This window comes from Macaca fascicularis, chromosome 19 (genome assembly GCF_037993035.2).
Source record: "Macaca fascicularis isolate 582-1 chromosome 19, T2T-MFA8v1.1".
Classification (NCBI taxonomy): domain Eukaryota; kingdom Metazoa; phylum Chordata; class Mammalia; order Primates; family Cercopithecidae; genus Macaca; species Macaca fascicularis.
Window position 1 is genome coordinate 51,235,239 of NC_088393.1, and position 25,476 is coordinate 51,260,714.

At 43.5% G+C, this 25,476-nt stretch overlaps 1 protein-coding gene across 1 annotated transcript; it reads right to left on the reverse strand.

The window, feature by feature from the left end:
- Positions 1–571: 571 nt before the first annotated feature.
- LOC135968422 (pregnancy-specific beta-1-glycoprotein 2-like) lies at positions 572–24,102 on the reverse strand. The gene is made up of 7 exons (XM_065535114.1): positions 23,998–24,102; positions 22,273–22,447; positions 20,677–21,036; positions 12,139–12,417; positions 8,633–8,887; positions 2,814–2,898; positions 572–958 (listed from the first exon to the last, which is right to left on the reverse strand). The coding sequence occupies exons 1-6, from the start codon at positions 24,100–24,102 to the stop codon at positions 2,864–2,866; spliced, it is 1,209 nt and encodes a 402-aa protein (XP_065391186.1). The 3' UTR covers positions 572–958; positions 2,814–2,863.
- Positions 24,103–25,476: the final 1,374 nt, after the last annotated feature.

The following is a 25,476-nucleotide window of genomic DNA, read 5'->3' on the forward strand; positions in this document are numbered from 1 at the left end:
TAAAAGAATTCAGGGTCCAGTCCAGTCTACCAGTAGATTGTAAATGCTCAAAGATAATGAACAGTGGTTCAATCTGGTAACAGGTATACTACAGTTTTTCTTTTCAACATAATTTTTCTCTAAATAGGAGTCTGTATTTTTACCAAAGATAATTCCAGTAGGATGAATTGTTTGCAAAATAGGTTGACTCTCACCAAATTGCCTAGATTTTTTACCTAAGTTCAGCAAGAGTGGCAATGGACCATAGAAGATCTTTTTAAACTTTGCGTTCTTAGAAGTTTTATAAGACTCTCAGATTAAGTTTCCAAAAACCTCTTGAGACTCGGAAGCCAAATCAAGGCCAACTTCAGACTTTCCCTGCATTCCATATGGGTTTATTTTATGTATATTCTCAAATACAACATCCCAGTCAAAGCCTTAGTAATATAACCAATGTTTTCAAATGTGTCATGTTATAAAGAGAGTAGATTCTTACTGAACTTGTGCAAATAACTTTATTACCATAAGCCTATGAATACTCACAAATAGTTTCCCAATTCTGAGGTACTCAGATTGGGAACAAAAGCAAATGTTTTGACTTTTGTTTACAAAAGTATACTTTATCAAATTTCTGTAAAGTATAAAGAGCTTAAAAGAGAAAGTCCATAAATCTGGAGAATAAAACATTCAACGAATCAGCACGTTTTCAAAGAAAAAATTATGAGAATATTATCCTTTTGATGATTAAGTCAAATATAACTGAGTTTTTTTCCTCTTTGTCTTGAATTTCATGAAGGTATCAGTCTGTTCATTAAAATTTTGAAAGTTCTCAGAGAGTCCAGTGGTATGATCCTGAAGTTATCAGAAACTTGTATTCAAGAGTCGTTGTCAGAGTCTTTTCCATATATCTCCTTGAAGAAAAAGCAATTTTGGACTGTAGCTGACTGTAAATACTTCGAGGAAGAATCAAAGCAACGGTCTGGGAATGACAAAGATTTAAAATGATCATGGTTAAAAATCTAATGAGATTTTTATTAGGTTGATTATGGTAAAGACACAACTCACATAGAAATCTAGTTGCTTCTGTGGCATACGACACTATGACTGATAACATATTCGATTTCCAGAAATTTCATACGGTTTTTAGAACTCTTTTTTTTTTTTAATTTTTTTTTTCCTTGAGATGGAATCTCACTCTGTCACCCAGGATGGAGTGCAGTGGCAGGATCTCCGCTCACTGCAAACTCCACCTCCAGGTTCACGCCATTCTCCTGCCTCAGACTCCGGAGTAGTTGGGACTACAGGTGCCTACCACCACACCCGGCGAATTTTGTTTTTGTGTTTTCAGTAAAGAGGGGGTCTCACCGTGTTAGCCAGGGTGGTCTCGATCTCCTGACCTCATGATCTGCCAGCCTTGCCTCCCAAAGTGCTGGGATTACAGGCATAAGCCACTGCGCCCAGCCTAGAATACTCATATTATTAACATTCCCATAAACGTTATTTAGAGAAGGTTTAGCAACACTTATCACTTATTTGAAAATGCTTTATATATATTTTAACATATAAAATAAGGTGGCTTTCCCATTCAGCTTCTGTTTCCCAGCTGGATTCCTGAGTTCTTGGTGTAGCCCATTAATAATTAGGGCCAAAAACTCATAGTCTTACATATGTTCAAAAACGTCCTTAGGTAATTCCAGTACTTCTACTTCAAAATCATTGACTTAGTTGTAAGTTCTACCTTTTATAATAAGAGTTCTCCATCCTCATTACATGTTAGTAGTGTCGGGGAAGACTTAAAAATTATCAATGCCTGGGTCCCTCTCCAGACCTTTAAACTGGAACTCATGGGTGGGGCTTGAGCATCCACTTTTAAAAATGTTTTCCAGTGATTCCAAAGTGTAGCTATATTTCCCATCAGATTTCTCTGATTTATTGTGGCCTTCACTTTTTTTCTATTTTGGTATCATGATGAATTTCAGATCTCATTTCCTATCTTATGCTTTATGTCCCCTGGGGTAGGGACCTTGCCTTCTTCATTTGTGTATCTTTTTTGAACAAGTGAATTAGTCATCAGGAAAAGGTCTCCACCACACATACATTGTGTTCTGAGTCTCAGGTTCACAGGCTAATCCTAAAGTCTTTGTTCTGCACGAGGTCAGAGATTACTTGTGATGATGGGAATGGTTAAGTCTGTAGTGCAGATGATGGAGGGGAATTCACCCTGTTTTTAGGCATAGCATTGGAACTAAGAATTTTATGTCTATATGGGTGAAGGGGCAGGGATGTGTAGGAAGACAGTTCTAATTAGGATGGAGGAATTATACTAGGAAGTACAAGTAAAGGAAGTGAGAAGGATTAGTAAATAGAAGAAATGTGAGCTTACCAAATAGGCTAGGGTAGACCCCTGAAGATTCTTGATTAAGTGAATTAACTAGATTTTAGAAAGGTAATGAGGCAGTCATATGCAAGGAAGGTTTCAAAGTCTAAACACAAGAAGTCAAGCAATACTTTGAGAAGTGGTTGGTCTTTAAGGGAATGGAGAGAATTACACTATTGAGAGATGTGAAAAATAATGAAGAGGGTTTCACAATGTGAAATTGTGTTTCTCATTTGAATCTGAGAAATAAACGAGACAATTATGGCTAAAAGACATTGGGGTAGAGGGAGCATAAAGGCCAGGGAGAAAGGGAACTGCAGGAATTAGTGCTGAGAAGCAGGAGTTTAGTGGAAGAAGGAGGAGATCCAGTCCCAGATACAGGCCAATAAGTCTTTTCCCTGTCCCAAGCATGGCAGTCAGCCTGCAGGAAGCGGTACAAGAGAAAAGGCCATCATACCTGCCAGACTTCCTGAAATACAGAAATGACAACACGGCTGCTATCTCGGATCAATGCCAGGATAGATGTCCTCTTCCTGAAGAAGCTGTCATGGAAAGAAAAGAAAAGAAGGAATGGAGATGATGTTACTTTACAGGGGGGAACCTCAGGAACCAGCATGTAACATGAGGTAGTCTATAACTGTTTCTTCAAGGAAAGCATTATTTCTGTTGGAAAGTTGATGGGAGATGATTATATTCCTGCAGTTTTTTTTCCTCTCTCACCTTGTTTCTAGGTTTTTTATCAGTCCTCTGTCAATTCTCTACTGCACTCAGATATTTCAGAAAGACTTCGGATGTGTGAAAGGCTGATCGCTATTTTCTATTTCAGTAGAACTATCCATCTTTACAACTTTTCATGGTTGCCTCTTTTTCTCAGTGTCTCTGTGGTGGCAGCCATGAATGAGACCCTGTCAGGTCTCCGTGGCAGGGACATGATTGACAGAAGGCCCAGGTCAGCGCATTTCAAATTCACAACCTCCTTTGCACAGAAAGCTTCCTTCCCACAGGCTTGCAGCAAGGGCGTGTAAGCAAGCCTAGTTCTCTGAGGCTCTCTTTAACTCTAATGGGTGACTGGTTGGAGGACTCCCCATCAGCCTTGCAAAAACTCTCTTAGAACTGCATTGATAACTAAAATTTCTTTCCCTTTCTTTTTCACGGGAGTCAGCTTTGCATAGTGGTCTGTGGGTTCTCCCACACTACCTTCATGCCTGCCCCACATTCCCTCACAGGTGTCCTCCCTGATAATTTATCTTATTTGTCTAGTCCTATCCTGGATGCATCTCAGTTGGTAAAAAAAAAAAAAAAAAAAAAAAAAAAAAAAAAAAATTCCAGGATTGATTCTTTACACTTAGATTTTTTTCCTTTCTCTCCCACAAGCAGTCAGTAACCATGTCCTAGTGTTTTATGTGTTACCTCTTTTTCTATATATATAGGGAAATACGTACTGTTGAGGGGCACATCTTATGTGCCAGGTCCTGTGCTAAATACTTTACCTGTACCTCATTCAATTCACACGATAACCCTGTGAGTTACATATTATTTCCATATTGCCAATGAAAAGACACAAGCTTAGAGTAGTGTAAAAACTTTCCTGGTGTCATATGGCTACTAATAGGAGGATCTGAGATTTCATTCTGGGACTATTAGACCTCAAGGCTAATGATGATAGTAGTAATATAGCAGCTGACGTTGGTTCGTCTGTGTGTGGCATCTTGTTTCATTGACTGCAATAAACCTTTAAAAGAATGGTATGAAGCAAGCTCTGTCATGCTTCAGGATATGAAAGAAGAACAAACTAAACCCAAGCACAGTGAATGAAGTAAACAATATGGATTAGAGTGGATAAAAATAAAATGGAAAATGGAAAAAGAATACAGTAAATTAATGAAACCAAAGTTGATTCTTCAAAATAAAATCAACAAAATTGACGACCATTAACTAGACTGAGAAAGAGAGAGAGAAGATTAAAATTACTAAAATCAGAAATGAAAATGGAGTCCAAGCATGGTGGGTCATATTTTAATCCTAGCACTTTGGAAGGTCATAATGGGAGGATTTCTTGAGGCCAGGTGTTTGGACCTGCATAGGTAACCTCGGGAGACCCTGTCTCTACAAAAAAAAAAATTTAAACCAATTAGCAGGGCATGGTGGCAAGCATCTGTAGTCCTAGTATCTTGGGGGGCTGAAGAAGGAGAATTTCTTCAGCCCAGGAGGTTGAGGCTGCAGTGAGGCATATTCACACCACTGTATTTCAGCCTGGGCTGGCCTACAGAGTGAGAGCCTGTCTCTCTCTCTAAAAAAAAAGAAAATAAAATAAAAGTAAAAAAGAAAAAACAGAAAATGAAATGATTACTACCAATTCTAATAAAATAATGATTATGAAATTACTGTAAATAATTGTATGCCAATAAACCATATAACCTAGATGGAATAGACAAATTCCTAGAAAAACACAAAAATATGAATAGAACTATAATCAGTAATAAGATTGAATCAATAAAAGCATTTGATGAAATTCAATATTTTTTCATAATAAAAACATTCTAACTAAGAATGTAAGGAAACCACCTCAACATAAAGGTAATATGTGAAAAAACCCAATGCTAACATCATACTCAATGGAGAAAGACTGAAAGCTTTCCCTGTTTGAGCAGGAACAAGACAAGGTTGCTGCTTTGGACACTTCTATTCAATGTAGTATTGAAAGGTCTAGTCAGAAAAATTAGGCAAGTATTTTTAAAAAGACATTCAAATTGGAAGAAAGGAGTAAAATTATTTCTGTTCGGCGATAACTTGAACTTATATCTAAAAAATCCTAAAGATGGACAAACCTATTAGAATTGATAAATGAATTCAATAATGTTCCACAATACAAAATCAACATTGAAACATCAGTCATATTTCAATACACTAACCATGAACAATCCGAAGGGAAATTAAGAAAAAATATTTAATTTGTATTAATATCAAAAAGAATAAAATATTTAGGAATAAGTTTAACCAAAGAGGTGAAATGATTATACCTGAAATCCGTAAAATATTGCTTAATGATGACATCAATAAAATGAAAGACATTTTGTTTTCATGAATTAGAAGACTCACCATTGTCAGGACAATGCTACTCAAAGTAAGCTGCAGATTCAATATAATTCCTCTCAGAATCTCAGTGACATTTTTGCAGTAAAAGAAAAATCCATCCTAAAATTTATATTGAAACTCATGACCCTAAATAGACAAACAACTTTGAACAGGAAGAGTGAAGCTGGAGGACTCACACTTCCTGATCTCAGCATTTACTACAAATCCCCAGTAACCAATACAGTGTGGTACTGGCATAAAAGAGGACATAGAAATTAATGAAATGGAACAGAGACTCCAGAAAGAAATACTTGCATATATGGCCAAATGATTTTTTTTTTATTATACTTTAAGTTGTAGGGTACATGTGCATAACGTGCAGGTTTGTTACATATGTATACTTGTGACATGTTGCTGTGCTGCACCCATCAACTCGTCATTTACATCAGGTATAACTCCCAATACAATCCCTCCCCCCTCCCCCCTCCCCATGATAGGCCCCGGTGTGTGATGTTCCCCTTCCTGAGTCCGAGTGATCTCATTGTTCAGTTCCCACCTATGAGTGAGAACATGCGGTGTGTGGTTTTCTGTTCTTGTGATAGTGTGCTAAGAATGATGGATTCCAGCTGCATCCAAGTCCCTACAAAGGACTCAAACTCATCCTTTTTGATGGCTGCATAGTATTCCATGGTGTATATGTGCCACATTTTCTTAATCCAATCTGTCACTGATGGACATTTGGGTTGATTCCAAGTCTTTGCTATTGTGAATAGTGCTGCAATAAACATACGTGTGCATGTGTCTTTATAGCAGCATAATTTATAATCCTTTGGGTATATCCCCAGTAATGGGATGGCTGGGTCATATGGTACATCTAGTTCTAGATCCTTGAGGAATCGCCATACTGTTTTCCATAATGGTTGAACTAGTTTACAATCCCACCAACAGTGTAAAAGTGTTCCTATTTCTCCACATCCTCTCTAGCACCTGTTGTTTCCTGACTTTTTAATGATCGCCATTCTAACTGGTGTGAGATGGTATCTCATTGTGGTTTTGATTTAGAAATGCAAATCAAGGCCAAATGATTTTTATCGACTGTGCCAAGATCATTCAATGGGGAAAGGACAGTGTTCTCACCAAATGATATTGGAAAAGCTGGATATCCCAGGGCAAGAATGAGTGGAACCTTTACCTAGTATCATATACAAAAATTAACCCACAATAGGTCAGATATCTAAATGTAAGAGCAAAATCTATACAACTTTTAGAAGAAAACAGGATAAAAACTTCATGATATTGCATTTCACAATGATTTCCTGGTTGTAACAACAAAAGCATAGGCAACAAATAAAATGGATAAATTGGAATTCATAAAAATCAAAACCTTTTTTATATCAAAGAACATTATCAAGAAAGTAAGACGGCAACTCATGAAATAAGAAAAATATTTGCAAATTATTAGTGTGATAAGAAATTAATTTCCAGAATGCATGAGAAACTACAAGTCAACAACAGCAAACATCCAAAAACCCAATTTAAAAATGAACAAAGGATTAAAATGGAGTTTTCTCCAAGGAAGATATGCAAATATCCAATAAGCCCATGCAGAGTTCCTCAACGTCATGAATATGTAGAGATATGCAAATCAAAACCACAATGTGACACCACCTCACACACTTTAGGATGCTTTGATAAACAACAGTGACAGCAACACAAAACAACAAGTGTTTTCAAATAGATGGAAAAATTGGAGCTCTAGTGCATTGCTGATGGGAATGGAAAATGTTATAGCCACTGTAAAAAGTGGTGTGGCTGTTTCTCAAAAATTGAAACAATAAATTACCATTTGATACAGCAATTCCACTTCTGGACATACTCCCTATAGAATTGAAAGAAATGTGAACAAATATTTGCACATTGATGTTCAGAGAAGCATTACACACAATAGCCAAAAATGGAAACAATGGAAAAGTCCATTGAAAGGTAAGTATGTAGGGAAATGAGGTGTATCTATACATCGAAATGTCATTCAAGCTTAACAAGGAATAAAATTCCAATACATCGTGCAAAGTGGATGAACCTTGAAGACATTATGCTAACTGAAATAAGCCAGACACGAAAGGATAATTATTCTATAAATCCATTTATAAAAGATAGAATAGCCAGTTACATAGAGACAGAAAGTAGAATGGTATGTGCTAAGGGATAGGGGGAGAAGAAGTGAGAGTTACTGTTTATTGGGTACAGAGGTTTAATATGGCAAAAGGAAAAAGTTCTGGAAATGGATAGTGTGATGGTTACACAACACTAAATTGCACACTTAGAAATAGTTAATGATAAGCCTTATATTGGATATATATAAAGTGTCCTGGTAGTCTTACACTCTATAAATACACACTTTTTGGCATAGCCCCTTTCCTGCCATGCAGAGCCCCAGAGGTGAATCTCCCTATTTATTCAAGTGTGCATCACTCACTGTCCTCTGTGCTGTGTCCCACGTGCTGTGCCCACAGCCTCATACAGCTGGTGATTTCATAGCCAGGACACAGCTCAAGAGTCTGCCCCGAGGCTCCCTCTCTTTTAATCTCCCTGCAGCCTAGCCTTCACATCAACTGGCAGTTCGATTTAGCCGAATTCAGGACAGGCCACCAGGGCTCTTTCTCCACACATGCTGGTCCCACACCAGGTGGAGTCAGGCAGGGCCAGTCACTGGAGAAGTCCGGAGCAGATTAGGGAGCGGTCTGAGCTTCTCCTCTCATCCAAGGGGTTTCCTACTCTCATTTGGAGGAAAAATGTGAGCTTGTTTCAAAGCCTCGGATGCTCCTTGTAGCTCATGCAGTAGGGAAAAAAAATAAAGACGTGGCAGAAAGGGATGTGTTGGTGACAGCGAGAAGCAACTTGACCTTGAGGACTCTCCTTCTTGTCCCTCTGTGAAGCCTCTTCCATCACATAGGGCTCAGGGCTGACAAAGCCCCCTCCCTACCTTTCTCAGGCTGGACACAAGGTCAGCCATGAGAAAACAGAAAAACAAGGAGAAGAGAGTCTGTAGAGACAAATTGGGAGGGTTCAGGAGGAGAATTTAGGATTTGCTTCTGCCCATGGGACACAGGGTGGGAATTAAAATGTTTTCCTGGGTCTCCTCCGAAAGCCAGATAGACTCCACCTAAAACCCTATTGCCAGTGATGCAGGGATCCACTTACCAGAGACTTTGATCGTCTTGAATGCGGAACTTTCGCTGCCAGTGGCTGAGTTACGAGCGGAGCAACCGTAGATTCCGCTATGCTTTGCAGTAATTTCGCGGATAGAGAGCTCTTGTCCTGATTGCAGAAACTTCCCATTAACCGTCCAAGAATACTCTGCCGGTGGGTTAGAGTCCGCGAAGCAGTACAAGTAGAGTTTTTCTCCTGAACGGTAATAGGGGGATGAAGAGAAAATGCTGGGGATGTGTGGACCATCTGGAGTAAAGAGAATAAAGTCACAGGTGATGTCATCTGAAGGAAGGGGATGTTCCTGGTCTCTTAAAGGGACACACCGTCCCTCTGAGCCAAGACACACCCTCAAGGCCCAGCCAAACTGCTCCTGTGTTCACTGGGCCTAAGCCTGAGGTATTCTCCTGTTTCTCCCATCACAGGCTGTAGACTCCAAGTCTCCCATGACAAGAGCATCTCCTCCCCTTATATTTTTGTTTAAGGCTGTGCATACCCAGAATTTTCCAGGGCAGGGAGTCATGGCCATCCCTGGTGTCCAGAAATAAAAGTGCCTGTACTTGGACCTGAGAGAGACTGAGATGCGTGGCCTGTGTTCCTTTGGATTTTAGCGGGAAGCCTGGTTCACACAAAAACCAAAGATACAAAGGACATCCAGCGTGACTGGGTCACTGGGGGTGCTATCAACTTGGTCCCATATTTCACATTCATAGGGGCCTGTGTCATTTCTTGTGACATTGCCTAGAATGAGGATCCTGTTTTCACCGGGTTCTTTAACCTGGGACTGTGTGGATAACAGAGAGAAGATTGTCCTGTGTGGCACCTTTGATTCCTCCACAGGCATCCTTCATTCAGAGTTAACATCTCCCACCTCTCAGCCCACCCGAGTCCTTGAAAGTCAATAGCTGGTGTGTGTGTCACAAGACAGATGCATGATGATCTAAGGGCTCAAAGACTGTGAGGCCACCTGCTCTGTCTTAGGGAAGCACAGACTTTCTCAAGTGTGAATTGAGCAGCAGTGTTGGGTCATGGACAGATAAATCAGTGGGAGTCACAGTCCCTGATACACCTCCCAGTCCCTCTCTAATCAGCTGACTGGCTGGCTCACCTTGGGTTCCTTACCTGGAATGTGCAACTGCTGGGCCCCTTCCAAATTCCATCCTACTTTGCCCCCCTAGATGTGATTTCTCTGCAGCTTCCATTTCCAAGGACATTCTAGAGATGAGTAATAATGGGACTTCCCATTGTCCTGAAACCCTGAAGACACTGAGTAGCCTGGTCTGGTACTGGATGTTTCAGCAGAAATAAGACAGGGGAGACCAGAGTCAAACCTGGAGGTCAGTTCAGTCACCAGGCAGTGGAGGCACAAGGTGGGGCAGTTTTCTGCAGGTGTTTCATGTGACTTACTTGAGCCAGTGACCTCCAAAGATAGAGCAGAGTGCAAGGAATGATCTAGAAAGAGTGAAGGGGACAGACAAGAGCTGGTGGCTTTGGAGCAGAACCATGTTCCCTTTTTTGGGTTCTTTAAGTTTCCTCTCCTTCTGCAGAGGGCAGATGAGGACTAAATGGATCTTTCCAGAAATACATGTGGACATTTGCAAATGCAGAACGGACTGGTGAAAAGGGTGGGAATGAACTGCTGGAAATCTGGTCCTTGTGGACCATACGTGTTTGATGGATATGAGACAAAGTTGGGGAGAAATTTTGCAAATATTTTCTTTCATTGGACACTCTACTCTCCGATTCCATGGGCTTGACTACTCTAGGGACATCATGTAAGTGGATTCCACAGTGAATCTGAGAAGAGACTGCTGGTTGCCAGGAGCTGGGAGTAGGGAGAATCAGAAGTTGTTCACGGGTGTGCAGTTTCAGTTATGCCAGATGGGGAGGTTCTAGAGATCTGCTGTACAGCTCGATGCCTATAGTTCACGCAGATTGAGTGTTTCTTATGCATAAGACTTAGGACAAAAAGTGTTTTGGATTTCTGACATTTTTTGATTCGAAATATTTGTCACATACTTACTGGTTTAGCATCCCAAATCTGAAAGATTCAAAATCTAAAATGTTCCAGTGAGCATTTCTTTTCAGCATCACATTAGTCAGCAAAAGTGGGAGGTGATAGGCTAAACACATTCTGGCCCCTTTTTTTTTCTCACCACGTTTCTAGCTTGGTGAATAGTTTTTGGTCAATTCCATACTGGCCATGCTGCACTTGTATGTTTTTGAAGGCTTTGGGATGTGAGAAATAATGATTGCTATTTTCTATGTCATGAACACTTTCCACCTTTCCATGGTTGCATCTTTTTCTCAGTGTCTCTGTTGTGGTCATCAGTAAGAGCCTGTCAGGTCAGATGTAGGACAGATTTTTGTAATTCTGCAAAAAAAAAAAAATGTTTCTGGGATTCTGGTAGGGGTTGCGTTGAATCTGCAGCTCACTTTGGGTAGTATTGTCATCCTAACAATATTGATTTTTCCAATCCATGAAAATGAAATGTCCTCCCACATATTGATGTCATCTTTAATTTCATTCAGTAAAGATTTGTAGTTTTCAGGGTATAACCCTTAGACCTTTTTGGTTAAACATATTCGAAAATATTTTATTCCTTTTGATGTTAATGAGAATGCAAATTCTTTTCTGAATTTCCTTTCACATTGTTCATTGTTACTGTATAGTCTAAAGAATGATCTAGAAAGAGTGAAGGGCACAGGCAAAAGCTCGTGGTTTTCGAGCAGAAACATATTCCCTGTCCTGGGTTTTTTATTTTCCCTCTCCCTTAGCAGAGGGGAAGTGGCTCTTCCCTGATAGCCAGATAGACTTCACTGGAAAACATATTGCCAGTGCTCCAGGGATCCACTTACCAGGGACTATGATCCTCTTGATTATGAGATTTGTTCCACCAGTGACTGAGTTATGCATGAAACAGACATAGACCCCTCTCTATATTTTAGTGGTTAGGAGGATAAAGAACACTTGTGCTGATTGCTGGAACTTCCCATCAATCAGCCAAGAATGCTCTGTCAGTGGGTGAGAGTCTGTGAGGCAGGAGAGCTTGGGGAGCTCCCCTGGATGGTAATAGGTGTACGAAGAAGAAATGGTGGGGGTATCCAGGCCATCTGGAGCAAAGAGAATAAAATCACAGGTGATGTTGTCAGAGGGAAGGGAAAATCCTGGTCTGTGGAAGGGCCACAGTGACCCTGTGAGCTAAATCACAACACTGAAGTCCCAGCCAAATCCCTGCTGTGTTCACTGATCAGGAGCCTGAGACATTCACCTACTTCTCCCATCATAAACTGCGGACCCTGAGTCTCCCATGACAGGAGCAGCCTCTTCTCTCCCATTGTTGATCAAGCCTGAGCCTACTCTTAGGACTCATGGCCAGCTTTGATGTCCGGGGATAAGGGTCTCTGTACTTGCACCTGAGAGGGACTGGGAAGCCTGGCCTCTGGCCATGTGTATTTGGGATGGCAGCCTGGCTCACAGAGGAACAGAAGATACTCACAGAGGAGATTCAAGGTGACTGGGTCACTGCGGCTGGAACTCCCTGGGTTCTTCATTTCACATTCATAAGGTCCTGCAGTATCCTTTGTGACACCAAATAGACTGAGGGTCCTGTTGTTTTCGGACAGCTGCAACTTGCGACTGATAGGGAGTCTCTGACCTTTTATCCGCCACAGGTAGCTTACATCCTGAGTGTCAGGATCACAGGATAAGATGACAGTCTCCGTGCCCTCCTTGGGGTTTAAGTTGCTGCTGGAGATGGAGGGCTTGGGAATCTCCACTGTGCAGATAACAGAGAGAAGATTGTCCTGTGTGGCACCTTTGATTCCACCAAACACATTTTTCAATCAGAGATGGCATTTCCCACTTCAGCCCACCCAAGTCCTTAAAAATCCATGGCAGGAGTGTGTGTTACAAGACAGATGCATGACAATCTGAGGGCTCAGAGATTGTGAGGTTGCCTTCTGTATGTGGGAGAAGCACAGACTTTCTCAAGTGTGAATTGAGCAGCATCATTGCATCATGGAAAAACATGGATCCAGCAGTCAGAGACCCTGGTGCCTCTCTGAGTCCCTCCCTCTCCAACTGCCTGCCTGGCCCACCTTGTGATCCTCACCAGGAGCATGCAGTGCTAGAATCTTCTTAGTTTCAGTCTTACTTTGCTCCCAAGGTATGTTTTCTCTGCAGCTTCCCTTTCCAAGGGCATCCTAGAGACGGATGATGGAACTTCCCATTGTCCTTAAACCCTTTGGGTACTGGGAAGCCTGGCCTGGACTGGGTAATTCAGCAGAAATAACACAGGGGAGACCAGAGTCAAGCCTGGGGGTCGGTTCAGTCATCAGGCAGTGGAGCCACAAGGTGGGGCAGTTTTCCCAGCTGTCTCATAGTGACTGACTTGAGCCAGTGACCTCTAAAGATAGAGCAGAGTCCAAGAAATGACCTACAAAGAGTGAAGGGGACAGGCAAGAGCTGATAGCTTTGGACCAAGACCATGTTCCCTGTCCTGTATCCATGATGTTCCCTTCCCCCTGTAGAGGGCAGGTGAGGACCATGTGGATCTTTCTGGAAATACATGTGGATGTTTGCAAATGCAGAACTTACTGGTGGAAAGCGCGAGCATGAACTGATGATGGAAGTCTGGCCCTCATGGGCCATATGTGTTTGGTGGCTATTAGACCAATATTTGGGAAGAAGTCTTGCAGATACTTTCTCTCATTAGACATTCTACTCTCTGATTCTGTGAGTTTGACTACTCTATGTACCTAATCTCAGTGGATTCCAGTGAATCAGAGAGTAGAATAGTAGTTTCCAGGAGCTGGGGTGAGGGGAATAGGGCATTGTTCTGTGGGTGTGCGCTTTCAGTTATGCAGGATGAGGAGGTTCCAGAGATCTCCTGTAGATCTTCATACCTATAGTTCATACAGATAAAGTGTTCCTTATGCAGAAAACTTAAAACCAGGTGTTTTGGAGTTCCAACATTTTTTATTTTGGAATATTTGCAGTAGATGTACTGGGTTAGCATCCCACATCTGAAAAATTTTAAATCCAAAATGCTCCTGTGAGCACTTCTTTTTAGCACCACATCAGTGGTCAGAAGTGTTGGATTTTGGTGCATTTCAGATTTTGGATTTCTGGATTTGGGATGCTCAATTTGTAATATTGTAATTTTCCCATAAAAAGTTGTCAGGATTTTAGACCTTATGTTATGATGTGACTCTAGTAACAAAACAAAATTTGAAGGAAACATTAAAATGTTGTCATAAGTGGAAATTTTTACTGATGGTCCAAACATCTAAGATCAATTGCTGGTAGTAGTATTTCTCTTGATACCCAATTAAGGTTTAGGTGTGGGGTGAATTCCAGCAGGATCACATTATGCTCAAAGAAAGATGCCAAAGGTGATTTGAAATTAGCAAGTTCTTAAGTAGAAAGAGTCCCGTTAAAAGGACAGAACTTGTCAGTGTGTCAATTACATAAAAGGAGGAATGATGCTGAATTAAAAGAAGTGATGTGTGTTATGTTAGTAAATATAGAAAGAACTCCCTGTTTCTAATTTCTATGCAGAGTTAGGAAAAATGGGGAAGAGCCCAAAACAGGTATGTGAAGTGCTGTTTTCATTTTCTCTCAATTCAGGAAATACAACTAGAGTTTAAGTTTGTGTGAATTAAGAAGAGTCTAAGTGAGATGCCATTGGGTCATGTGTCCCTCACACGAAGAATCCCAACTTATGAAAATGGCATCATCATGAAGAAACAATCGAATGTGGCCCAGGCAGGAAAACCATCAGATAGCATCCCCTGGCCACCTCCAACAGGTCCCCGAACCCACCAGTATTCCCATTATGTGAATGTTACAGCCTTGATAGTTGTCCCATAACTACAAAATTTAAAAATTGCTATTGTCAATACAAAATGATAAATATGAAGTTGAATATATTGCTCCATTTTTTCCCCTACTCTTTTTGAACTTTCCTGTTTCATTTTTGGAAGTTTCTATTGACACATCCTCAAGCTAGGGATTCTTTCCTCAGCTGTGTGCATTCTACCAGTAAGCATCAAAAGCATTCTTCATTTCTCTAACAGCATTTTTTTTTCTGAGATGGAGTCTCGCTCTATTGCCCAGGTTGGAGTGCAGTGGCACGATCTTGGCTCACGGCAAACTCTGCTTCCCGGGTTCATGCCATTCTCCTGCCTCAGCCTCGCATGTAGCTGGGACTACAGGCACCTGCCAGCACGCCCAGCTCATTTGTTTGTATTTTTAGTAGAGATGGGGTTTCACCGTGTTCATCAGGAAGGTCTCGATCTCCTGACCACTTGATCCGCCCGCCTCCGCCTCCCAAAGTGTTGGGATTACAGACATGAGCCACTATGCCTGGCCATCTCTGAGGTATTTTAACTAGTTGTGGACTTTTGAGTTTGTTCAACTGTTTACTTACTGTTAGAACCGAGTGCCAAATTTCAAGCTTCTTATATGCCTGACAGGAAACCTGAAGTCTCTAGAAAGTGACTGGAGAATGCGAGTTCCATAGTAGGCTGAGGATGGAGTCACGAGTGAAATGGGTGAAATCAGCCCATGGGCTTTGGAGACTACAAGCCTGTTCAGCCTCTGACACCCTGGTGAGTCACTGCAAAGATTACAACAGTGACAGTAAACTAGCATGGCTGACTCCATCTGGCATCTAGTCTCAGGCTGGCTGTCCTCACTCATTCCTGGACATAGGCCAGGCTAACCATGGGAGGAATTTAGTTTATGGTTTAACTTTGAAGAAACAATGATAATAGTTCCTCCATAACACTAATACCCTTATTTTGCTCAGGGATTGCCTTTGCAAAACTTGTGAAAGACCGTGAGAGTAAGATTATAGGAGAGCAGTGAATTCTGCTAAAATGTAAGCACAGTTTCTATAATCCCTTACTGCTCAAATATCATTTGCCCAGAGTTTACAAAATTCGTAATCAATTGCTCCTATAGATAACATCACTATTGTAGAACCTGAGATTGGTGTTTTGAGATGTTTCTCATTCTTTGCATTCTGACAAGCCGCTGATCTCATCCATACCCATGACTAATGGCTCAGCCAGTCACGTGGTCCCCACCTAGAGTCAGATTCAAGTACAAACAGATCATTTCCCTCTGCCCCCGTGATTCCATCCCCAAACAATCAGCAGTACCGATTTTTTAGTCCTGTGCCTCTGAAACTATCCTTGAATATCTCTGTCTAATGTTGACAGCTGGTACCATTCCTTCTGAAACTATTCCAATCAATAGAAAGAGGGAATCCTCCCTGATTCATTTTATGAGGCCAGCATCATCCTGATACCAAAGCCTGGCAGAGACACAACATAAAAAGAGAATTTTAGACCAAAACCCCTGATGAACATCGATGCAAAACTCCTCAATAAAATACTGACAAACCGAATCTAGCAGCACATCAAAAAGCTTATCCACCATGATCAAGTGGGCTTCATCCCTGGGATGCAAGGCTGGTTCAACCTACACAAATCAATAAATGTAATCCAGCATATAAACAGAATCAAAGACAAATCACATGACTATCTGATAGATGAAGATAAGGCCTTGGACAAAATTCAAAAGTTCTTCATGCTAAAAACGCTCAATAAATTCTGTATTGATGGAACGTATCTCAAAATAATAAGAACTATTTGTAACAAACCCACAACCAATATCATACGGAATGGGCAAAAACTGGAAGCATTCCCTTTGAAAACTGGCACAAGACAGGGATGCCCTCTCTCCCCACTCCTATTCAACATAGTGTTGGAAGTTCTGGCTAGGGCAATCAGGCAAGAGAAAGAAATCAAGGGTATTCAGTTAGGAAAGGAAGAAGTCAAATTGTCCCTGTTTGTAGATGACATGATTGTATATTTAGAAAACCCCATTGTCTCAGCCCAAAATCTCCTTAAGCTGATAAGAAACTTCAGGAAAGTCTCTGGACACAAAATTAATGTGCAAAAATCACAAGCATTCTTATACACCAGTAACAGACAAACAGAGAGCCAAATCATGAATGAACTTCCATTCACAATTGCTTCAAAGAGAATAAAATACCTAGGAATCCAACTTACAAGGGATGTGAAGGACCTCTTCAAGGAGAACTACAAACCACTGCTCAGTGAAATAAAAGAGGACACAAACAAATGGAAAAACATACCATGCTCATGGATAGGAAGAATCAACATCGTGAAAATGGCCATACTGCCCAAGGTCATTTATAGATTCAATGCCATCCCCATCAAGCTACCAATGAGTTTCTTCACAGAATTGGAAAAAACTACTTTAAAGTTCATATGGAACCAAAAAAGAGCCTGCACTGCCAAGACAATCCTAAGTCAAAAGAACAAAGCTGGAGGCATCACGCTACCTGACTTCAAACTATACTACATGGCTACAGTAACCAAAACATCATGGTACTGGTACCAAAACAGAGATATAGAGCAATGGAACAGAACAGATCCCTCAGAAATACTACCACACATCTACAGCCATCTGAACTTTGACAAACCTGACAAAAACAAGAAATGGGGAAAGGATTCCCTATTTAATAAATGGTGCTGGGAAAATTGGCTAGCCATAAGAAGAAAGCTGAAACTAAATCCTTTCCTTACTCCTTATATAAAAATTAATTCAAGATGGATTAGAGATATAAATGTTAGACCAAATACCATAAAAATCCTAGAAGAAAACCAAGTACTACCATTCAGGACATAGGCATCGGCTAAGACTTCATGACTAAAACACCAAAAGCAAAGGCAACAAAAGCCAAAATTGACAAATGGGATCTAATTACACTAAAGAACTTCTGCACAGCAAGAGAAACTATCATCAGAGTGAACAGGTAACCTACAGAATGGGAAAACATTTTTGCAATCTACTCATCTGACAAAGAGTTAATATCCAACACCTACAAAGAACTCAAACAAATTTACAATAAAAAGACAAACAACCCCATCAAAAAGTGGGCAAAGGATATGAACAGACATTTCTCAAAAGAAGACATTCATACAGCCAACAGACACATGAGAAAATGCTCGTCATCACTGGCCATCAGAGAAATGCAAATCAAAACCACAATGAGATACTATCTCACACCAGTTAGAATGGCAATCATTAAAAAGTCAGGAAACAACAAGTGCTGGAGAAGATGTGGAGAAATAGGAACATTTTTACACTGTTGGTGGGATTGTAAACTAGTTCAACCATTGTGGAAAACAGTATGGCGATTCCTCAAGGATCTAGAACTAGAAATACCATATGACTCAGCCATCCCATTACTGGGTATATACCCAAAGGATTCTAAATCATGCTGCTATAAAGACACACGCACACGTATGCTTATTGCGCAACTATTCACAATAGCAAAGACTTGGAATCAACCCAAATGTCCATCAGTGACAGACTGCATTAAGAAAATTTGGCACATATACACCATGGAATACTATGTAGCCATAAAAAAGGATGAGTTCGTGTGCTTTATAGGGACATGGATGCAGCTGGAAACCATCATTCTCAGCAAACTATCGCAAGAACAGAAAACCAAACACCGTGTATTCTTACTCATAGGTGGGAATTGAACAATAAGATCACTTGGACACGGGAAGGGGAACATCACACACGGGGGCCTATTATAGGGAGGGGTTGGGGGTGGGGTTGCAATGACAGTTATACCTGATGTAAATGATGAGTTGATGGGTGCTGATGAGTTGATGGGTGCAGCACACTAACATGGCAAATATATACATATGTAACAAACCTGCACGTTGTGCACATGTACCCTAGAACTTAAAGTATATTTTTTTAAAAAATTTTTTAATTAAAAAAGGAAAAAGTCTCTAACCCCTGATCCACTAGGGAGGCTGATTTGAGTAATAATATACCTCCGTCCTCCTATTTGGCAGACTTGGAGTCATTAAAATATTTCTTTACTGCAAATCACCATCTGGATAAATTGGTTTTGTTTGTGCAGGAGGCCAGAAGACCTTGTCTGGGAATTTTAAGAATGGATGGAGGAGCTGCCTATCCGTGTCCCACAGTCTTGTGCACAGATCAGCCTCACAACAGGAAAGAGCCCTGGATGGGGATACAGTGGAAGTTTATTCTCTTAGTGACTTGGGGACATTACCTCGAGATGAAGCCTGGTAGGAGTGGAAACTCCAGGTCATTTCTATGCCTTTCCTATTACCTGGGAGGTGGACCATTCCACAGTGTTAGCAGGAAGGAAATAGAAGGCAGCCTAGCTAGAGGGAGTGTCTGGGGAAGGCCTAGGGGTGGAGGAAGAAGCTGTGCAGGGCAGGGCTTGCCAGTTAGAATGAAGTGGGAGGTAGATGAGGGACACAGAGAAGCAGAGAGAGGCAGAGACAACCTGGCAGTGAACAGTGGGGCCTACAGTGACTTCAGAGACCCCAGGGACCAGGTGCCCCCATTTCCACAGTCCAGGACCAGGGAGCCCTGAAAATCCTCCAGTGGCCAAAGGGTTTCGACTTACATGAGGTGGGGTGTCTTTAGGGGCAAGAGGTAGTCGGGGGATGAAAGATGGGTGTCAGCCACCGAAGGACAAGGGAAAGGTGTGGCCTAGACCTCCTAGGATTCTGCATCTGAGATCCAGTCTCTAAAGAGGTTATGGATCATTCATCTCTTCATTCAATTCCTTCATTTGTTATGTGAGAGCACCTGAGTGTGTGTGTCTGTCACTGGGCCCGTGATGGTGCAGGGTGTGAGTGGGGAAAGAAAACAAGGTCCTGTCCTTTGTCCGGTAAGCCAGTGACATGGACACTTTGGGAAACAGGATTTCAGGTTCAGTGATAGGGGTTAAGGTCTGAGGGGGACGCCTGGACATATTTTGCACTGACTCTGACAGTTGAGGCAGGTGATTTAGTTCCGAAGTACAGACTAATCAGCTGACCATTTGCTCTCACTCCTCTGAGGTTTGGATGCTGAAGATGAGAGGATTTGAGCCAATAAATGACTATGGGACCCGTGGATCCCAGTAATCCCTCACTTCTGGTGGAGGAGAGAATGGGCCTGTGGCTGCAGACAGACCTCATGTGACCCTGATCTGCCTTTTGTGTTTGTGTGACTCTGGTTCAGTGACTGTGCCTTCCTGTGTCTCAGTTTTCTCTCAGTCAAATAAGCTAAATGGCCAATGGACTGTGGCTTTTCATGCTATCTGTGAATAAATTGTAAATTCTTCACAGTCACGTGACCTAATGCTTGGCACAGTGGAGGTGTTCACACAAACAGCATTTATTATTATTCACTTCCATGAGAGAGCACCTTTAGGTCAGATCCCTGTGGACAAGCTGCTGCCAGGTACATTTTCTCTCTTTTGTTTCTGCTTCTGGGGACTTTAGACTTTCTATGGAGTGTCCTAAGCCTCACAAGGCAGTTGGCTGATGGCCTACAAAGCTTGTCTTTCTGTCCTCTCCACTCTGAGTCTCAGGTGAAGAAAGCTCTGTGTTTGCCCAGATGAGGTTCTGAGGGCTGAGCCCTGGCAGTGAGCAGCTCCAGGAGACACAGTCCTCAGACAGCTGGTGAATCCTTGGTCCCAGTAAGCCCTGCCACAACCCAGCCCTGGCACAGGCTCCTCAGCTTTATCTGGAGTAAGGATTTAGGGACAGCGGTCTGGGGTTCAGGTTTCTAGGGCTGAGCTTTTCTGAGAGTATCTCAAGGGGCCTCTTAGGCAAAGCCCTACTCAGTTCTCCAGGGTCTTTCTCAGGGTCAAGTTTATGAAGAGGGCATGAGGTGCTTGGCTGAGACTGATCTCCTCCTGCTGAACACCCCCCACCCCATCAGACTGTCCTTCCTGTGCAGCAAGTGTCTGCAGGGTCTGGAGGCAGGAAAGGAATTCTGATCTGTTGAGGTTTGTCTCCTCTGTGTGTGTCCTGCACTAAATGCCAAAACCCCAACATGGGACATAATGCAGAGAGGGACACAGGCACAGTCCAGGCCTGACCATCCTGTGTGTGCAAAGTAGAAGCGACCCCCACCCCCCAACACCCAGGGATCATGTGGAATCACTCACGGTATAAGGTGAAATATCCAGTTAATCCTTTAGTCTCATCACCTCGCTTTGTGATTTGAATGGTGTAGGATCCTGTGTCATTCTTGGTGACATTCTGGATCAGCAGGGATGCATTGGAATATACTGTTTCTCGTCCACTGTATGCAGGCCCAAATACAATCATTTCAGTGTCTATTGTATATGCTGTAATGTAATGCTGGAGGTCTATTATTTGCCCTTTGTACCAGCTGTAGCCAGTAAGATTCTGGGGCAAATTGTGGACAAGTAGAAGAACATCCTTCCCCTCAGAAACTTTGGCTGGCTGTGCTTCAATCGTGACTTGGGCAGTGGTGGGCGGGTTCCAGAAGATTAAAAGTGATGCTAGGAGGTGGAGAGAGCATCAGTCAATATTGAGACCTATGAATTGGGATGAAAAGATGGGGCCTTGGGTCCTGAGAAGATCTCTTCAATCATCAGCCTTGTAGACACACACACACACGTACACACAAAAAACACACACAAACACACACACCCCTTTTTGTGTGTACGTGTGTGTGTGTTTTTGTCCTACTGTCCTACTGGGTCAAGGTCAGCAGCACGACCCCCATTCATTCAACACTTCTGACCTCGGCATTTTTCTCTTTAAAATCCTCTTTCCCAGGGGTCTGCATGGCTCCCTCCACACTGCCCTCAGGTCCTGCTCACATCAGGGCATCCTTAGACTTCTTTCCTGACACCTCCTTCACAGACCCTGGGTCTTCCCTTTCTGACCTTTCCCTTCTCTGCTCCCTCTGGAGCTCTTGTCAACACCTGACCTCACATTCTAGATCTCTTTGCATGTCTGCCTTCCTGCCCATGAGAGCATGAGCTCCATGAGGACAGGGACGTTAGTGATCTTGGTTACACCCCAGCGCCTGGGACAGGCTACAGACTCCTGCAGATGTGAGGGTTCCCAGGGACCTCCAAGCCAGGGATTTTTTTTCTCTTTCCCCAATTGTTCAGGTTTTTTGCTGAGGACAGTGTTTCATGTCCTGCTTATATTTTCATCTGAAGTGTCATCCGATAATAGTTATTATTATCATTTTTCAAAATATGGTGGCCAGTGATGCTAAACCAGGAGAACAGAACACTTGAGATTTTCCTACCTATTACCAGTTCCACTTAAATGTGATTTTCCTGTTGTGACTCTGTCCCTCTCTGGTATATTTTCCCCAATCCAGGCTCCAACAGAGCCTTCTTTCCTTTATTTATTTGTTTTTTTTTTCTTTTTGAGACGGAGTCTCATACTGTCTCCCAGGCTGGCATGCAGTGGCGCCATCTCGGCTCACTGCAACCTCTGCCTCCCAGATTCATACAATTCTCCTGCCTCAGCCTCCTGAGTAGCTAGGATTACAGGAGGACACCACCACACCTGGTTAATTTTTTCTGTTTTTAGTAGAGACGGGGCTTCACTGTGTTGATCAGACTGGTCTTGAACTCTTGACCTCATGATCCATCCACCTCAGCCTCCCAAAGTGCTGGCTTATTTTATTTTTTAGAACTCCATCCTCTCCAGGAGACCCCATCCAATCATTCTGCTTCCTCCTCCTGTCCTCTTCCAGGAAGTTCTCTCCTCACCTGTGAGTAGAAGCTCCTTCCAGGTGATGTGCAGTGTGTAGGGAGGCACTGAGAGGGGCCCCATGGCCTCTTCTGCCTGTGTGTTCTCCTCTGTGGAGATGACCTTGGATCCAAAATCTTTCCGAGCACAGCTGTCAGCTGTGCTGTCCTTCCTCCTTCTGTGCTGAGCCTCTTCCTGGGGCAGGAGCACTTCTCAGGCTTATGGGCGGGGTCTGAGCCCAGGACACCTCTCTATCCCCTCCCCTCTCAGTCCTGCCTCTTTGTCCCTCCTTCTCTTTTTCCTTTTGTCTGTGTGTCAAGTCCCTGGGAATTGTGGAGGCCTCTATGTTTTTCAGCAGTGATTTTGTCACCAAACCTCAGTACACACTATGTGCAAAACAACAAACATACACAAAAAAGAGGCGCACACAGACACACAGAGTCACATATCCTGTAGGTTGGGCAAGCACAGCTCTGGGCCTCAGCTTCCTGCTGTCCCAGTGGCTCTGGGTCAGGGTGCACATTCACACCCCTTGCCCTCTTTCATCCCCATCTGGCTCTCCCCTTCAGTGCAGGAGGCTGGAGCTGCATCAGGTCCCTGTTATAGGGACACCACATTGTGCTGTGGGTGAGCTGTGTGTTGCCTGGTGACAGGGACCCTTCCTTTCTCTAATTGTGTCTAGCTTGGCTGCAACTTCCAAGGATGGACATTCATGACCTGGGTGTCCCAGAGGAAACTGTCCTTCCTGGAGGTGTGCAGGGTGAATCTCTCTGCCTCTTGGGAGGAGAGGCCTGTGCTGGTTGCTCAGTGGGGGCTGTGACTCCCATAGTCAAAGGGACAGTTCTCAGTCACTCTATTGCTCCCTTAGGACTGGTGGATGGGTTTCTCATCTCTTCCTGACTATCTTTGGTGTCCTCTCTTCCCTGCCGTCTGATTGTCCTGTGGTCACCACACCTTCCCCATGGTGGTGCAGGAGGAAGTGGGACGTTACCCAGGAACCCCGTGGAACATGGCTCGTTGAGATACAGGAAGGGGAGACTGGGACAGAGCAGGGGTTCAGAGCTGGAGAGATTCATCCCGACTTACTCCGTGGCCGTGATGGGCTCAGCCCTCCATGTGCTGACATACCCAGGGGTCTCTCCTGAGGGTTTTCACCCGGCCAAGATGCTCTCTGTAGAGGAGGAACAGGGCAGTCACCAGAGAGCCTCTCTGGAGGGACGTCGCTCACACCTGAGAAGGCGGGTGGGGGTGGGTTTTGTTCTCGGAGCCAAGAGCAATAATACCCCCTTCTCCCGGCAGGGACACAGGAGAGGTCTGCTTCCCAAGGGACAGTGGGGGGTAGGTGGCCACATCCTATGTGGTGCCTGTGTGTAACCATCACACGTGCTATGGGCCCCACGAGGTGCAGCGGGCAAGCAGGTCACAGGGTGCCTGACCGATTCCCGGGGAGGCTGTGGGCCCTCAGGCACCGCTGTTCTGTGTCAGCGCTAGGCTTGGCCTGGGATGCCGCGCAGAACAGGACAGATGGAGCGTGGGCGGGCATTTAGGGAGCAGTGACAGAAAGAGTTGATGAGGATGGAGGGAGGTCACGAGGGGAAAGCGCGCAGTGGGGTGTCCCGTGCACCAGCGCTGCCCTGTGAGATGTCTTTTTAACTGAGCCCAGGGAAGGAGCAGGTGTGGGGCAGGAGCTACCTGCAGAGGGAGTGGTGTTAGGTTGGCGACCGCCAGGTCAGGGAGGAGCTGACACAGTCCGTGTGGGGAGCATGGAGGACGTTGAGGACTTGGGCCGAGGTGACCCTGGTGAGGGTGGACCCTGCTTGGCTACAGGTTCTGCTGAGGGAGGTCGGCATCCCCTGGGAAGGCTCCAGGCTGGAGGGACTCTGCCGCCCTCTGGTGGACTGGAAGGGAAGCGTGGGTGGCCAAAGTCCCAGGCCAGGCTGCGTGTTTTATTCCACAAGGATCTGCACGTTTCAAACGAGGTCACACATATGTTATGTTACAGCTCCATCACCTTCCAGTCCTGTGAGTCCCAATCTCTGTGGCTCCACGTTCACTGTTCTCACTCTTTCACGATCGGATGTCCGGAACACCGATTTTTGTCACCTTCAGTGAGTTTGTGTTTGTGTGCAGTAGGCGGCACTGTGTATTCTCTGGGGGCAGTGATGTCTGGGGCTGAGCACTGCACATGGACTTGGGAGCAGAAAACGGAGCAGCAGGGCGGGAGGATCACTGCCAGGGAAGTAGGGACAAGTCATTTTCATTTTCTCACTTCCAGGGACCAGAATCCAGGATTCTGACTCCAGGGCACAGTACCACACCCTGCTGGTGTCCCTGGATGTCATGAGTGCTCATAGTGTCATGCTGCCTTGGCATTCATTTTTTAAGCTATAAATTTATTTGCCTCACATCAGAGGCAGGCCTTGCTCACCATGGCAGTTTTCAATACTGTATCTGGTTCAAGTGACTGCAGTTGGTGGCCAGCGATAAAATCTAAGAGGCATCTCTCCTGCTTGGTGTGCTGGGCTCCTCTCTCTCCATCTGATTTCTTTAAACTGATATTCTGACATTTGTCCTTACATTTAAAGTGACCACTTCTCAATCACAGCGTGATCTCCTGGTCCCAGTGTTTGCTACTTGCTTTAAACACATCCATTAAAGCTCCCTGCTGGAAACCTGTCAGATAACACCTGGACTTACTAAACACATTGGCTTACCGTTCTCTTCTCTCCTCCCTGCCTGGGCTCGCTGACCTCTGTATCTGTGGTCTCCAGGTGTGCTGAGTGCTCCCCAGTGTCTCTAAGTAGTAAAAACACTTACACTTTCACCTTGTGGTTGTATCATTATAGCCTCACATGCCGTCCAGCGCCTGACATCGAGGCTGCCCTGTGGGACCTGTGCTCGTTGAACCCCTGCTGGAGCTCTTGTTTTGGGACCTGCAGTTCTTCTGGGGACAGGAGCTTCCAGCTAACTTGATTGAAAAAGTGATACGTTTCATTGAAAACACTGGGTCAGATGATGTATTCATGGGCTTCAGCTGCCATAACAAACACCTTAGCCTGGGTGAATTAAATAATAGAAATCGATTTTGCACAGTTCTGTGAATAATGTGCTATTTTAACCACTTTAAAATGTGCAATCAAATGCAATTAACCACAAACACAGTGTTAAGTTACCATCACCACTATTTTTCCCAGAAAATTTTTATCATTTTAAACTGAAACTTT

Coding starts and splice junctions, on each gene's coding strand:
- LOC135968422 (XM_065535114.1), bottom strand. CDS start 24,102: ATGCCGACCTCCCTCAGCAGAACCTGTAGCCAAGCAGGGTCCACCCTC. Junction 21,037..22,272: donor GAAGGAGCTTCTACTCACAG/GTGAGGAGAGAA, acceptor TCCACCTCCTAG/CATCACTTTTAATCTTCTGG. Junction 2,899..8,632: donor CAAGACGATCAAAGTCTCTG/GTAAGTGGATCC, acceptor TTTCCATGACAG/CTTCTTCAGGAAGAGGACAT.